Source organism: Meriones unguiculatus, chromosome 7 (genome assembly GCF_030254825.1).
Source record: "Meriones unguiculatus strain TT.TT164.6M chromosome 7, Bangor_MerUng_6.1, whole genome shotgun sequence".
NCBI lineage: Eukaryota > Metazoa > Chordata > Mammalia > Rodentia > Muridae > Meriones > Meriones unguiculatus.
Window position 1 is genome coordinate 82,198,516 of NC_083355.1, and position 15,692 is coordinate 82,214,207.

General features: G+C 41.7%; 1 protein-coding gene across 1 annotated transcript in view; it reads right to left on the reverse strand.

Moving 5' to 3' along the window:
* Kcnh5 (potassium voltage-gated channel subfamily H member 5) overlaps positions 1-15,692 on the reverse strand; it is a 302,177-nt gene that overhangs the window by 230,600 nt on the left and 55,885 nt on the right. The window contains exons 5-6 of the mRNA XM_060387658.1: positions 10,889-11,004; positions 6,454-6,846 (exon numbers count right to left, since the gene is read on the reverse strand). Coding sequence (XP_060243641.1) covers positions 6,454-6,846; positions 10,889-11,004 — 509 coding nt within the window. The remainder of the gene's footprint in view (positions 1-6,453; positions 6,847-10,888; positions 11,005-15,692) is intronic.

A 15,692-nucleotide genomic window follows, 5' to 3' on the forward strand; every position in this document is an offset into this window, starting at 1 on the left:
CATGCATGTTAATTAGGAGTTTTCAGATGGATGCAAGGAAGTTTTCCTGGACGAGAAAGCTGCATGCGATGTGATGAATGGTTAACAAAGAGCCAAATCTTCAAGAATGGACTCAGGAGGCCAAAACCGCCTCAAATATAGTGCAAGCAGGGAAACTGATGGATCTGTACCTTGTACTGACAGTGAGGTAAAATAAATAAATGAATAACACAATTAAAGGAGAAAACTAAGAATGCTGTGGAACCAAAATACAGTATATTAAATTTAAAGAAGGTGAACAGTGGCTGGAAGATGTTCAGCTGTTAAGAGCACATGCTGCTCTTGCAGAGGACCCAGGCTCAATCCTAGCATCCGTGTGGTGGCTCACAACCATCTACCACAGCAGTCCCATGGCATCTGATGTCCTCTTCTACCTCCGCAGGTACCAGGCATGAGCATGGTAGCATACATGTGTGCACGCAGGCAAAGCACTCATGCACATAAAATAATAAAACAATAAATCTTCAAATTTTTGAAGAAAATGAACAGAAGAAGTCCTTGTGTTATTTGAGGGAAAGGTAAATATTCTCACAAGCTTTTGGGATCTCAATCAAATGCTGATATAAAAATACAAGGAGTCAGCTGGGTGTGGTGGCACACACCTTTAACCCCATAATTGGGGAGGCAGAGGCAGGTGGATCTCTATGAGCTCAAGGCCAGCCTGGTCTACAAAGTGTCCAGGACAGCCAGAGATCTGTTACACAGGGAAAACCTGTCTCAAAAAATAAAAAATAAAAAAACAATATTCATGGATTAATAGAAATATATTCAAACCATTAGAAAGAGTCCAATGTATTCAGGGAAACCTCAGTTCATACAGAAGAGGTTAAAGTATCTAGGAAGCAGCACAAGAAAAAAAAGAAGAAGAAAAAAAAGTGAAGAGAAAAAGAAAAAGCATAGGAAATGGAAAATATGATGCTCTAAATAAGTCAGATTGCATTTAATCACAGTAAAAATGAATAAATTAAGTTGCACAGTGTGAAGAGTCTCAGAATCTATCTAGTCATTATAAAATATACATTGGATGTAATAATCTACAATTACAGAAAGTTAAATATAGCAATATACACGCCAAGTGCTCACGGATGATGCAAAAGCAAATTTAGCTGCATTAGTGTCAAGCAAAAAAACATTATTATGGTCAAAGAGAGTTAGAAGGTTGGTCATTTTACCCCGAGTCCTCTTTCTTGTTTATCTTCTTTAGGTGGATAGATTTTAGTATATTTATCCTATCTTATAGGTCTATATAAGTGAGTGTATACCATGTGTGTCTTTCTGCTTTTGGGATTCCTCACTCAGGATGATCAATTCTAGGTCCCACCATTTGCCTGCAAATTTCATGATTTCCTTGTTTTTAATTGCTGAGTAGTATTCCATTGTGTAAAAATACCACAATTTCTGTATCCATTCCTCAACTGAGGGACATCTGGGTTGTTTCCAGGTTCTGGCTATTACAAATAAAGTTGCTATAAACAGGACAGGAGCTTACAGCACAGGGCCTTGGAAAGACTCTACCTAACAGTGTATCAAAGCAGATATTAAGACTCATAACCAAACTTTGACAGAGTGCAGGGAATCATATGAAAAAAGGGGGAGTTAGTAAATCCTGGAGAGTACAAGAGTGCCACAAGGACCAAATATATCAGGGCACAGGGGTCTTTCATAAGACTGTTTCTCCAACCAAGGACCATGTATGGATATAACCTAGAACCCCTGCTCGGATATAGCCCATGGTAGCTCATTGTCCAAATGGGTTCTCTAATAACGGAAACAGGGTCTATTCCTGACATGAACTCAATGGCGAGCTCTTCGACCACCCCCCCCCCCTCAAGGGAGGAGCAGCATTGCTAGGCCATAGAAGAGGACATTGCAGCCAGGCCTGAAGACACTTGATAAGCTAGGGTCAGATGGAAGGAGAGGAGGTCCTCCCTTATTAGTGGACTTGGAAAGGGGCAGGGAGAAGGTGAAGGAGGGAGGGTGGGATTAGGAGGGAAAGAGGGAGGGGGCTATGGTTGGGATACAAAGTAAATAACCAGTGATTAATATAAAAAATAAATAAATTAAAAAAAAGAAAATGAAAAAAAAAAGATGACAATGCAGCCACTCCTGATGAGATCCGATAAACTAAAATCAGAAGGAAGGAGAGGAGGACCTCCCCTATCAGTGGACGTGGGGAGGGGCATTTGTGAAGAAGAGTGAGGGAAAGTGGGTTTGGGAGGGAAGGTGGGAGGGGTTTATGGGGGGATACAAAGTGAATAAAGTGTAATTAATAAAAGTTTTTAAAAAAAGAGAGAGAGAGAGAGTTAGAAAGTACTGGTATCTCCCAGAAATTGAAGCAGTGAGATGATGGTTTGGGAAAGTTTAGAATAAACAAGGAAATTACAGAATGTGTTCAACATATTTAAACAAAAAGTTTTCCAAGGGGGGAGAAAATGGAAAGAAATAGAACAGACGGAGATTCATCATAAAAAGAAGTTGTCAAATCAGAAAACATGCTTCTTGAGATTGAAGAAGGTCACTCCATCAATCTCTATAGAAATGTATGGAATAGGCCCTATGCTAAGGCATGTCAGACAGTTTCTAAACCTTGTGACAAAGGAGATAATACATTAAGTGTCTACAAAGAGAAAACACGTCACATGTAAAGGATCAGAAACTACACTGGTTTCAAGCTTCTTAAATGGAACCAGCAGAAGATAGAATGCAGTGGTAGCATATCTTCCAAACTCCTGAAGGAAAATTACCTCAAGCCAAGACTACGGCAGCTAAGCAAACTCTCAATCAGCAGGATGGTAAAGGGACATTTGCTTAAGTCCATGGTGTTGGATGAGTATCTCTTGCATTTGGTACAGTGAGGAGGCACTTAAACAGGGAGCAGAAATTTGATAATTAAACTTCTGGTAAGTACATTGAATGAGCAACCCTTAGGAAAGACAGAAAGGTCAGAAAAGGAAAAGCGATCACAGGATGCTGGAGGTCTCAGCTATGAAGAGCCTATAAATGCTCAGTGTTTATTGAGCTAAAGAATGATGAGCCTTTATGAGCATAAGTTAATGGCAATTGAACATGTAGGAAAAGAGTCTGAAAGCTCAGATTTCAGGATGAGAAGCCAAAGATGAAGCCTAAAGCTGAATCGCCAGAGGAAAGATAGATAATTGTGTTCCTCGGTAGTGCAGAAACAGATTATAATAAGCAAATAAATAAATCACCTAAACAACTTAAGTCGTTCCTCTAGAGTCTGTTCTTTCTTAAATAAGGTATTGCCAACTGTTCTCCATGGAGCCTTTATTTACTCATACTCCCCTGAGCAACGTGTGACAGTGCCTGGGGCCACACTGCTTTGTTCAGGTCCTGGAGGGATCAGGTGCCAAGCCAGAGTCATCTGTGCAAGAATTTGACTTGGATGAATGTCCAGGGGATATAGAAGATGACAGATAGATAGTAAGGATAAAAGTTCAAAAGACAGTGCAGACCTGGAATCTGGAAAGGATCATCCTGAGTGAGCTATCCCAGAAGCAGAAAGATGCACACGGTATATACTCACTCATATAGACATATAATATAGGATAAACCTACTAAAATCTGTACACCTAAAGAGACTAATGAAGAGGGAGGACTCTTGCTAAAATGCTCAGTTCCTATCTAGAAAGGCAAAGAGGATGCACATCAGAAGGAGAAAAGAGGGAACAAGTCAGGAGCCTGACACAGAGGACCTCTGAAAGGCTCTGCCCTGAAGACTATCAATGCAGATGCTGAGACTTATGGGCAACATTTAGGCAGAGTGCAGGGAATCTTAGGAAAGAAGTGGGAAACAGTAAGATCTGGAGAGGACAGGCACTCCACAAGGAGAGCAACAGAACCAAAAAATCTGAGCACAGGGGTCTTTCCTTAGACTGATACTCCAACCAAGGACTATGCATGGAGATAACCTAAGACCCCTGCACAGATGTAGCCCATGGCAGTTCAGTATCCAAGTGGGTTCCATTGTAATAGGAACAGGGACTGTCTCTGACATGAACTGATTGGCCTGCTCTTTAATTACCTCTGCCTGAGGGGGAAGCAGCATTACCAGGCCACAGAAGAAGACAATGCAGCCACTCCTGATGAGACCTAATTGACTAGGATCAGAAGGAAGGAAAAGAAGACCTTCCCTATCAGTGGACTTGGGGAGGGGCATGCATGCAGAGGGTGGAGGAAGGGAGGGATTGGGATGGGAGGAGGGAGGGAACCACAGGGGAGATACAAAGTGAATAAAGTGTAATTAATAAAGAATTTTTAAAAATACTAATTCATTCATATTAATGATCAGCCAGAAGGTTAATTAGCTTGACGCCACCTACATCAGTGATGTTTGTTACTAGATGATAGAAATTTAATAAAAAGTATATTAGCCTACAAAAAAAAAAAAAAGAAAGAAAGAGTTAATGGAAGATGTGGCAAAGAAGAATTCAGAATGCAGGCCAGAAAGAGAGAGCACCAGAACAAAAGCCGTCCGAACACACATATGTATGCAACAGTATTACATAGGCAGGGATCTGCCTATAAACTCTGCATATTCCTGGTGTAAAATTTAGCTACCATGCTCACATGCTCACACCAATTCTTATTAGAGATCAAAAAAATGGAATTGATGAATCTTGTTCTTGAACTTCCAGAACTATGTGCAGAATATTGCCTTCATAAGTAATCTGTCTGGGTATTTTGTTATAGTGACGAAAATTTGACTAATACACTCCTTCTCTCTTGTATCAGTCCACTCTTTCAGCACTCTTTAGGAAAATACTCTATTCCTCACTGTGTCGCCGTTTGACACAAGAGACCTCTGGAACTCATGCCTTCTGCCCGGCTGAAATTTTGTAGTCTTAGTTCAACATCTTCCCAAACCTCCTCCAACACTCCAAGGCCTTGTTACACCAGTCTACTCCCGACTTCTGTGAGATCAACTTATTCAAATCCTTATATGACTGTTTTATTAAAAAATTTGTGCCTATGTTCTAAATAACTTAAATCATAATATGCCCATGTAAGAATCCTTGTAGTAAATGGAATACTGTTTATTGTCTCTTATCCCATGCCTGGCATTTTCGAAGTCAGTGCTTTCTAATTCTCTCCAGAAGATAAGTGTGAAAGAAATGGCTGTACTTTTAATGGCTTGCTGTATGCAGAATCTAAAGTTAAAGATTTGTTATCATTCAGTATTTTTTCCATGCTTCTAAAGTAATGGTCATTCATACTCTATTACAATAAAAATTCAACATTTGCTTTGGAGGAAATAATTTCAATATTACTGTAATTGGTTAGGATAGAAAATCTATGGAAAAGTCAACACAGAAAAGGTCCAGTCTTCACCCAACACACACAACAACTTTCTGCCTGAGTTCTGTAAGGAGGACAGTGTAGAACTTCCGGGAAAGCAACATGGTAACATAATCATTGTTAAAACATTTTAATAACACATGCTTCATACTGCCTGACTTAAGGACTGCACCCTCCCAGCTTAGTGTAGTAACTTCTAAGTGACCCACACTTGTTAGAGAGAAGAAACGGTGAGTGAAGGAATCTTTGAAGATATGACACATTTTAAATATTCCTATTTTCACGAACAACGTTCAACAGAACCTCAGTGAGGTCAGACGTCAAAAGTCATCAAATTCACTTTCTACCTATGAGTGTATTTATGAAGAATGTAAAGCAAAAGCAGAAATCAAAACCGCGACAGTTCAAACACTGCTCCTTGGTGAAGATATGTCTTTTGTGTGAGTGGTTTGGTGTCCCCCTAACTCCACTGGAAGTCCCACCTGACTACTGTCGGTGGCCACTTCAGGCTCCATATCCCCCGATGCTCAGAGTCTCAGCTAATATGTTAACTCTTAAAACTGCCGCCATATGTGACCTGAGTGAAGGAGTTACAGGTCTCTAAGGGCATGAAGTTTTCAAAGCTGTTTCTTTCTAAGAAAATGAATTTTTGTGCTCTAAACCCATCAACTGGCTTGTGACTCTAAATGCTGCCACTTTTGTCCTCCTCAACCACTGTTCCTCCTCCCCCCTCTCCCTCCTCCTGCTGCTGTTCTTCCTCGACCTCCTCCTCCCTTTCTTCTCCTGCACTACCTTCCCCTACTCCTGCTCCTCCTCTATCTTTCTCTTCCTCCTGTCTTCCTCCAATCACAACCTTCAGCCATAGCCATTTTCCCAGTAATTCACTTTTTCAGCCAAAAAAAATCAAGGAGGGAAACATGGGTAAAAGTTAATTTAAGGAAACCGGCTATAATTTATGGTACATGCTTAATAAGATCATGGTTGTAAGCGAAGGGGAAGCTGAAAAAGACATTTTATCATCTGCGCGATTCTTTTTACTCTGCTGTTTTTAAAACATTTGATCTCTAACACTCCAGAAACAAAACCAAACCAACTTACCTCGTCCACGTTCTCGAAGGCATTGATGATGTCATAAGGTAAACAGGACAACAGGTCAATCACAAACCAAGTTTTCAGATAGTTCATCCGTATGAGCTTAGGGTCAGAAATGACCTCTCCACCCGGCCCCACAAAAGTTGTGTGAAAATTTAAAACGATGTCAACCAGGAAAATCACGTCCACCACGCTGTCCAGCACCAGCCAGGCTATATTGTTCTGCTTGGTTTTGAAAGAAACGTTGTAAGGGACCATGATGGCGGTGTAGAAGGTAAGAATTAAAATCACCCAGTCCCAGGTAGTTTTAAAAGCACAATAGTGTAAAATGATGTGTGGTGGCGTCTTTGGCGCTTCTTGCTTGTACTGAGGAAGGATGTCTGACCCCAGCTGAAGAACCTAAAAGAAAAAAAAAAAAACAGTATATGTAAATGATTAGGATGCCTCTGAAGACAGATGTGACTGAACGCCTGCCAGGAGTAGAGCTACAGCCTGAGTCACATGATTCTTCATTTTAGGCCAATCATGTTCTATAGCTTCTTCTCCCATTTCAGAACCGCCCCAAGATTTGTTCAGAAGGCCCCCTGTGTGAGTCCAAACACTTCACAAGCCGATCCGGCTGGCTCTCCAGTGGCCGATCTTGGCCCAGGGCATGGTGTCTCCGATGCCCATGCACTGGGGCATGCCTGACAAAACCACGTGCCTTTCACTGGCTGTCCTATAGCTATTTGGGTGTCTGACCATCATTATTCACACATATTTAGCACTTTAGAAGACATGCTTTTGCTTCTCATGGCCTCCCTGATCCTCAGGGCCTCACGTTTGGCAATATCACTGTTCTGCATTTGCCCAGCAAGGACCCTGGTGGCTAACGGGACACTGTTGGAGGAAGGGAGCTACATGCTGTGTTCCCCTATTTTCTATAAAACCAGAACTTAAAGTGAGCATTGCATTTCACGTCAGGCACAAGCTTCCTTTAGAAAACAAAACGCTAAATACCAAGCTTAGCTCTCTGCCTCTTTAACAAATGGAAAACGATCAGCGCAAGTTTATATGAACCTTAATTTCCCTGTTAGGTCTAATTAAAGTAAGAGAAGGAGAAAAGCAGATGGCCCAAAAAGAGCCAGTGGTGACAACAACTAGAACACAGGACTTAGATTGCCTGCTGGAATCTGGGAAATGTGAAACAAGTTGAGGGCACTCACCCAAAATTGCCATCTTGGGCATTAATGCCATTAAGGGTAACATGAGTGTCAAAGAGTGTGGCAATAAAGCTTTCTTAACTAACATTTCCAGTGGACTTTCATAACTCATGCAATTATTATTCAGTGCTTCCAGAAGACAACAACAACACAGACTCCAGGAGGGAGGAGTCTAACTGATACATGCATCAAAATTTTGAATGCATGAATAAACAAAGGAATACCATATAGTTCCATGCTTTATCTTCCATATCTCTCTCTCTTTCATGCACACACGACTCGAGCACACACACACATGTGTGTGTGCATAAGCACATACCTTTTGAAGCCTGGCAGAATATCCTAAAATGTTTCAAACATCAAGCTTAAATAACCAAAAACTAAGCATATAATATCTTGCTATTTTCAATATTAAAAATGCTACTAGTATTTTTAGTGGTATATTATACTTACTTTTTTTTTTTAACTTGAGGCTATAAAAGCTATTTTAAAGATATTTTACGTATTTACCTATATTCTCAGTGCCCCAGGTATATTTTACCCTGGGGTCTTAAATTACTTACTAACAATTTATCCTAGCAGGAAAGTAAGCTCCGTGTTGAGATGGAGTGCTAGGTATAAAGAACCCGCGTAATTATGGCTTCTCTCTTACCTTCCAACCACCATCATCTCCCATTTCACTGGCAGGGGTGGGGTGGGGGGAGATGGAAAAATGCTTCTTTTTGCCATCCGTATCTACATCTTCTGTAGCTAACTCTCAGGGGGTAACTCGGGGTGTTTTAAATCTGGTTCACATTAGAATCTCCTGAGAAGATTCTGTAAAATGTGCCGTATTCATACCTAGGCCTCCAACCCCAAGGAAGATGACATTGGCCTCGTGTGGGTTTTCAGAAAAGTCTTTATTTTACCTTTTCTGGGTAATGGTAGTGTATAGCTCACCTAGTTTCTTTTTTCCTTCTTTTTCTATTTCAGATCTAACTAGTCAGGCAGGATTAGCAAAAAGTGCTCCAGGAATTCCAAGGGAGGAGGAAGGGGGTCGGGGAATAGAGGGAGAGAGGCCAGCAGAGGAATGGGGAAGGATAAGACCACAGAAAATAACGTCATTGAGATTTTGACCTTTGTCAGAGGCAGCCCGGTCTTCTGCCTGAGCTCAGCTTTATGCTTCTCTAAGAGGCAGTGAGTGAGTGCCCTGTCCCTCAGCATTGTTTCACTCAGTGTGGCATGGGAACTCAGTTTTGTACTAATAGTCACACTCTTTTCATTGGAAGTTCTAAGAGTTATGGGTTCTGAGAGTCTTGGATAAGGGCAGGCATTTCTCCCTACCCAGCATAAGCTGAAGGCCATCAGTAGGATGTCGGTACATGTAGACAATTTATTAACTGGTTTGGTTTTTTTGGGGGGGGTGCGCAATCTTTCAAGCTAAGGTCTGCTCCAAATTTAGATCAGGTAAAATGGATATCAAATTTATGTGTCTTGGAGAAGTGAAAATTCCAGAGGAAACAGTCTCCAGCAAATTATCTTAGTATTTTAATATAATTGAAAAGACAGCATTCTTGTGCCCACTTGGTGTTTCTTTGTTGTCTGTTTTTGGAAATCTAAGGATACACCCCCAATATGACCATGAAAAAAAACCTCAATGAGAAAGCTGGCTACGCCTGCCTTCTCTAAAACAGCAAACTTCAGACCTGATAAAAAGCCTTTTCTTGTTGGACTTGTCAAACCTTAATTCGCTGACTGATTTAAAAAAAAAAAAAGCAAAAAGCAAAAGTCAAAAAACGAAAGAAAAAGAAAAGTCAGATAAGAAGAAGAACAAGAGTGAAAGTAAAAGTGAAGTAAAAGTGAAATGATGTGATGAAATGGAAAAGCTCACATTTGGAAAGCCCTGAGTGGTTCTGGGTTCAGGGGCCCCTCTCCAAGGCCCCTTCCCTTCAGTAGGGTGGTAGGGGAAAGAAAACCTGAGAATAAAGTGGAGAAAGAGGCCAGAAGGAAGCATGCTTAGAAAACCTCAGCACACAGAGAAGCAAGCTCAGACCCTGAGGCTGGGCTGTATGAAGAAACTGGACACTTCGGGCAGAAGAGAAGGAAGCTTCGAAGGAAGCAGAACTTAGAAAGGGGCCCTGTCTACCCGGCTGCTTTAAACCGCGAGACAGCTGTGGATCACCTTTGTACACAGTTTGAGCAATATTACTTAACAGTATATTCATGTCCTGTTTGAGCACAGCTATACCAAAATGTTCTGCTTTCTTCATGATAACAGCTATTTAGAAAAAAGGGGGAAAATACTGTGACAGACCTCTTTATCAGTTGTAAGCTGAGGAAAACTCCAGAACTCTAAATTCAAGGAATATACTTTCTTTCCCAGCCCTCTCTAACCCAGAATTTGTACTTGTAAGTAGCTGAAAATAATGCCTCAGTTCAATTTTATTCTAGCAATATAAATCAAAGGAAAAAAAATGAATTCAGTGGTGTCTTTCTCCTTCTCGTTAACTCAAAATATTATGAGTTCCCACTATGAGGTGAGCATAGTTCTGGTATTATTCTCTCTCCATATCTTTCTGTCTCTCTGTCTCCCCCCCGCCCCGTGTGTGTGTGTGTGTGTGTGTGTGTGTGTGTGTGCATGTGTGTGTGTGGGGGGGGGCACACATGTGGAGGTCAAAGAAAATCCGCACAAGTCAGTTCTCTGCTCCTTCCATATGAGTTCCAAAACTAGAATTCCAGACGCTAGACTTCGCAACAAGCACCTTTGCCTGCTGAGCTGTCTCACTAACCCTAATGCTTCTATTTTTCCAGACTTCACTCCACCAGTGAAGTATAAGCTCACACTCATACTTACCCTAGAGTCCCAAGTCTGGGTAAATGCTACAATATCTTAGGTTCTTCATAAGTTCCCTGTTCTGTCTTTTCACTCCTTAGTAACAGCCTGTTTCTTACTCATATTTTCATCCTTCACAGAAATCCAGCTACAGTGGAAAGCCTCAATTAATGTTTTACACACACACACACACACACACATGAATGAATGAATTCTCTGCCCCATTTGTTCAATTAAGTTCCACACTCTCTAAGCATTACCTAAAATGAACTACATTTCCATGCAAAAGTCGGAGAAAATAAAAATAAATATTTCAAATTTTAACAGCTCTACAAATAAACAAAATCGCTTGGAAATCGTGTTTACGTTCAACAGTTTAGGGGGAAATGTATTGATACGTTGAAAACGAAGTCCTTCCCATACTTACTTCAGCCAGTCGTGAATGCTTGTGGACTGTCTCTGTTTTATTCATTGGTGTAAGCTGCTGTAAAACACTCCGACTATTTGTCAAAGCCCGCGTCAACCGGGCAAATTTTGTCCAACCTTCGGAAGACAAAAAGAGAGTTTTGGTTATTCATATGCAATGAACGGGAAGTCCAGCATTCCCTCAGACAGGCAAAGGATCACAGCAGCTGCACGCTATCCAGAAAGACTGAGAATCGTCTGTTTTATTCCTAAGTAGACACCATCATGTGTACTTGAAGTGTGACGAAAATGATGCGCTTTCTAATATTCGTGACATTTTGTAACACGTGTGCCTTTTTCACATCTATTATGTAGTCCCTGTAGCCAAGGTAGATAATAGGTATAAAAAAAATTCTGTGGTCCTGCTTGCTTCGTATGGGTTTGCTGAGGGAAAACGGCAAGTCCTTTCTCAGGACCCCATGTATCTGTGTGTTCCTAGTCCTTAGAACTCACTAATGGAACATAAGCGAAAACATGATGCCACATATGCATCCCCATTTCCAAAGCACGTTGGTAGCACACCTCTCCTCCCTCTACCGCCTGGATACAAATAGCAAGGCCTGAGGGGAAGGCCAAGCCACTGGATTGCTGTGTAGAAGGGTGACGCCACGGCCACTTGCTATGGATTATTAGGTGAACAAGAAATGTGCTTCATCTGTGTCAAATCAGTTTTGTTCCTTATTAACAAAAAAAAAAAAAATGATACATAACAGTAAGGCATATCATTACTACATTATTATTGTTTGTTACGGCAGCTACTGCCACCTTAATAAAAACAGTTCTACTGTGTGTTGGATACAGAGATACGCAGGAAAAACTCAGTTCCAACTGCTCTCACATATCATGGTTCAGGGCACACATTCCACTGTGCTTGTAGCATAACAAACGCAATTTCTCCTGTTAACAACTGCAGCGAAATCTAAAAAGTTATGCTTGGAATATCTAAAACCCTAATTGTGTTTTCTGAAAGAGAAGTTGCTTTTGGGAGAAAAGGAATGTGAATTTAATGGGAAGAAAATTTCTTCTGGGGCCTCGGATTGCCATTATTAAAATCATTAATTTCAAAGAAACGCCAATGAGATGTGAACAAATAGAGAAAAGCCAGACATATTCCAGCCCCGTCTTAACTATCCTTTCTCTAGCTAGAGCAAAAGCTCAGCCCTGTTAGAGATTTCTTTAAACCCACTTGATCATGTCTGTGGTATTACCTATTGACAGGATAGTCTCCAAACAAAAACAAGTCCTTAAAAATAAAAACTGCAGCTGGCCAAAAGGGTGATGAAATTTCCAATTATTCAATAAACGCTGAAGGAACCCTGAGCCCACAGGAGACTGATGCCCGTGAAATCACGAAGTACTGGTGACATTAGACTTTGCTACTAGCCTTCAGACTGATCCTTCAGGCTTAGAACTGTTCCCAGCAATTCAGTGCCTTCTCTGTGTTTGCTGATTGGGTGTGAAGTAAGCTGACATCCACTGATGGATGTCTTCTTCATTAATGTCTTCTTCATTAATGGTGTTTACCTTCATGACTAGAATTTAAAATCAGGCTGGGGGCTGCATTACCTGAAACCCGAGGTTCTGAACAATGTTTGGGTCTCACACGAGGCAACAAAGACACCATGAGCTCTCCAGAAACTGGGCATCAATACACAGAATCAACTTGAATTCTCTGTCACCAACCTCGACTTCTCTTCTGTATGCTGGACCAGCATCCCTCTCTGCCACTGGCCACACTCTTCTAAGATACTCTGCAGACAACTGGCTCCCAACATGTCCAAAATTCATCTCATTTTACTCTTTGTGTTACAAAGAGTAACACAAATCCCTGATCTTGATAAATTATCTGGTACTATTTCTAACAGTCCAAGCCAGTAACTTGACACCCACTGTCCTTCTTATGAGTGTGTTCACAAACACACACACACACACACACACACACACACATAGACACACACACACATACACACACACACACACACACCGCACACAAAACACATACACACAAAGGGCTCTAAGCCTTCTAGTTTATAATTTATGAATCAATATATTTCAAAATGAATGCCTTCCATCCTCATATGTCAAACAATACAGCACATGTCACTGCAGTCAAGTGACAAATCCTGAGAACACATCCACATGCCGGTGAGCTTCTTTCTAAAGCACAAATCAGATCACACGTTCCCCTGTTTCAACCTTTCACTTCGACCTGGGGACTTCCAGGATAAGGCTGAGTCCTTGGGAGAAAGGTCATTGAGCCTCTGACCACAAGAATTCACACTACATCTATCTCCCACCGTCTCTTCTTACTGTTTTCCGCCCTTACCCAACCAACAGAAAATTAACTGAAGAACAAACTCAAAATATAACTACATCTTCCAGTGTTCTCTTTACATACTGTAAAGTCCCATTATTTTCTATATTACACTCATCCTGTTGGTCATCCTCCCACCCATCTGCTTGGCTAATGGCAGCTCAGACTCAAGTGAGGAATTACTTATTTCTGGGAGCTTATTTGAACCACCTATAGGAGGGTTGTGCCCTCCTCCATCCACTATAGTGCCACACATCATGTGACAATAACGACCTCAACAGAGACATGGTTTACTTTGGGTAAACTAGAGTTCATACCTTCACAGTGGCACAAAAGGCTGAAGGTAAGTTAAGAAACAACTGACTGACCCAGTTCTACTTGACACTAAAGCCCATTCTTGGGTTAGTATGATGGCCCTTGATCCGTTTATTGGGTTGGGTGTAAATGATAAGACTACTGGACTGTAACAGTCACCAATCATCAACAAACTAATATATATCTGATAGTTTTTCATCTTACATTGACGGAGGATTATAGATGCAGAGGCTATTTCCAGAAACTTCCAGCTCATCTGTTTTCCTTACTGAAGGCTCACGTTTCTAAGAAAGGTGATGTCAGCTCAGGTGGATGGGGTCAAAAGAGAAAAACCACTTCCCTTCTGTCTATACAATAAAGTTTGCCAAGAAAAAAAAAATTCTCTGAACAATGGGGAAATCTGAGAGGGCTACAGCTAATAAAACATGGACAAACTCAAACCTTCGGAATGTTGGCATCCACTCATCTCCCACAGCCATGCAGAGAAAATGAGACGTGTGAGAAAGGAGAAGCACAACTATGAAAGCCATTGTCACATGGCGGCGTATGGTGCTGCGTGTCCCAATCCGGCAGCAGTGGTTCCTAATTAAAATACTCACAAAATGCTTGTTTCAATGTGCCTGTGTACAGCTACGTATAATCTGATCAACATAACTTGTAGAGGGAACTAATTACAGTTTTGTCAAATAAATGAAGCACTGGGTGAAAAAGTTAAACAGAGAGTAGCGTATCATTTGCCTTTACATGCAATTCAAATTAAAGTGTAACAAAGGAGCTAGGCTCAGCTTTTGGGAGGTGTCAATACAATTCATGACATTAAGGAAGAGCGCTGGAGTGAAGAAGGTTGAGAGTGTTCCTGACGTTCAGAGAACCTGAGGAACCACAGGCTGAGAAGGAAAGGCAGGGACTGGGTGATGAGCCAGCAAAGACTCCCAAAGTCCTGGGGAAACCAAAGTCAAGGGCAGTTGGTCAGAGAGTCAGATTTTGCTATCAACAGGCCCCAGAAGGTAGAGAACAAAAGCCAAGCCCGAGTGTGTTCTTTTCATATGTAAATCAGTAGAAGCACGGGAACCACAACTCCCTGAGTTCATTGGCCAGGGTCCTCTGGCAGTCCTAGGCTCTAATGCTCTAACATTAGCAATTTCCTGAAGACTTCCATACCTCCTCCTCCCACCACCCACCCACATACTGCACTTGAAACAAACAAAAGCCACACCCAGCAGAATATCCTGAAGTCTCCCTCCTGCTCTTCCCCGCAAAACCAAAATGGTGCCTCTTGCCTGTTCCCCTTGGTGTCTCACTCTTGCCTGCTCCACTTATCTCTAAGAATGAGGCTCTTCCTATTACAATGGAACCCACTTGGATACTGAACTGCCATGGGCTACATCTGTGCAGGGGTCTTAGGTTACCTCCATGCATGGTCCTTGGTTGGAGTATCAGTCTCAGGAAAGACCCCTGTGCTGACATGAACTGATTGGCCTGCTCTTTAATTACCTCCCCCTGAGGGGGAAGCAGCATTACCAGGCCACAGAAGAGGACAAGGCAGCCACTCCTGATGAGACCTAATTGACTAGGATCACAAGGAAGGAAAAGAAGACCTCCCTTATCAGTGGACTTGGGGAGGGGCATGCATGCAGAGGGTGGAGGAAGGGAGGGATTGGGACTGGAGGAGGGAGGGAACCACAGGGGGGATACAAAGTGAATAAAGTGTAATTAATAAAGAAAAAATAAATAAAATTAACACACACACACAAAAAGAATGAGGCTCTTTGTTTCTCCCTGGTGTTGAGTGTGCTACCCCTGACACACGCTCAAGGCATTTCCAGATTTTTCACTACTGTAAACCATGCCATGTTGAATTTTCTTATGCCAACCCTTTTGCGCTCTGGAATTACTTCCATCGTTAACAAAATGGGTTTATTCCAGCTTTCCCCAACCTCCATGTTGAGGCAAGTGAAACTTTGAAAGAGTCACAAAGCTGCACTGTGTAGGTCAGAGTATAAAAGAAAAAAAAAAAAAGGCTCCTCAGCAGTTCTCACTTCTCCTCCTCACCCAGCTCGCCTCCACAGACATCTAACCATCCGACTGATTGCTCAGCAGTTCGCTGATGTTACTTAGACGTGGTCGATATGGGGTA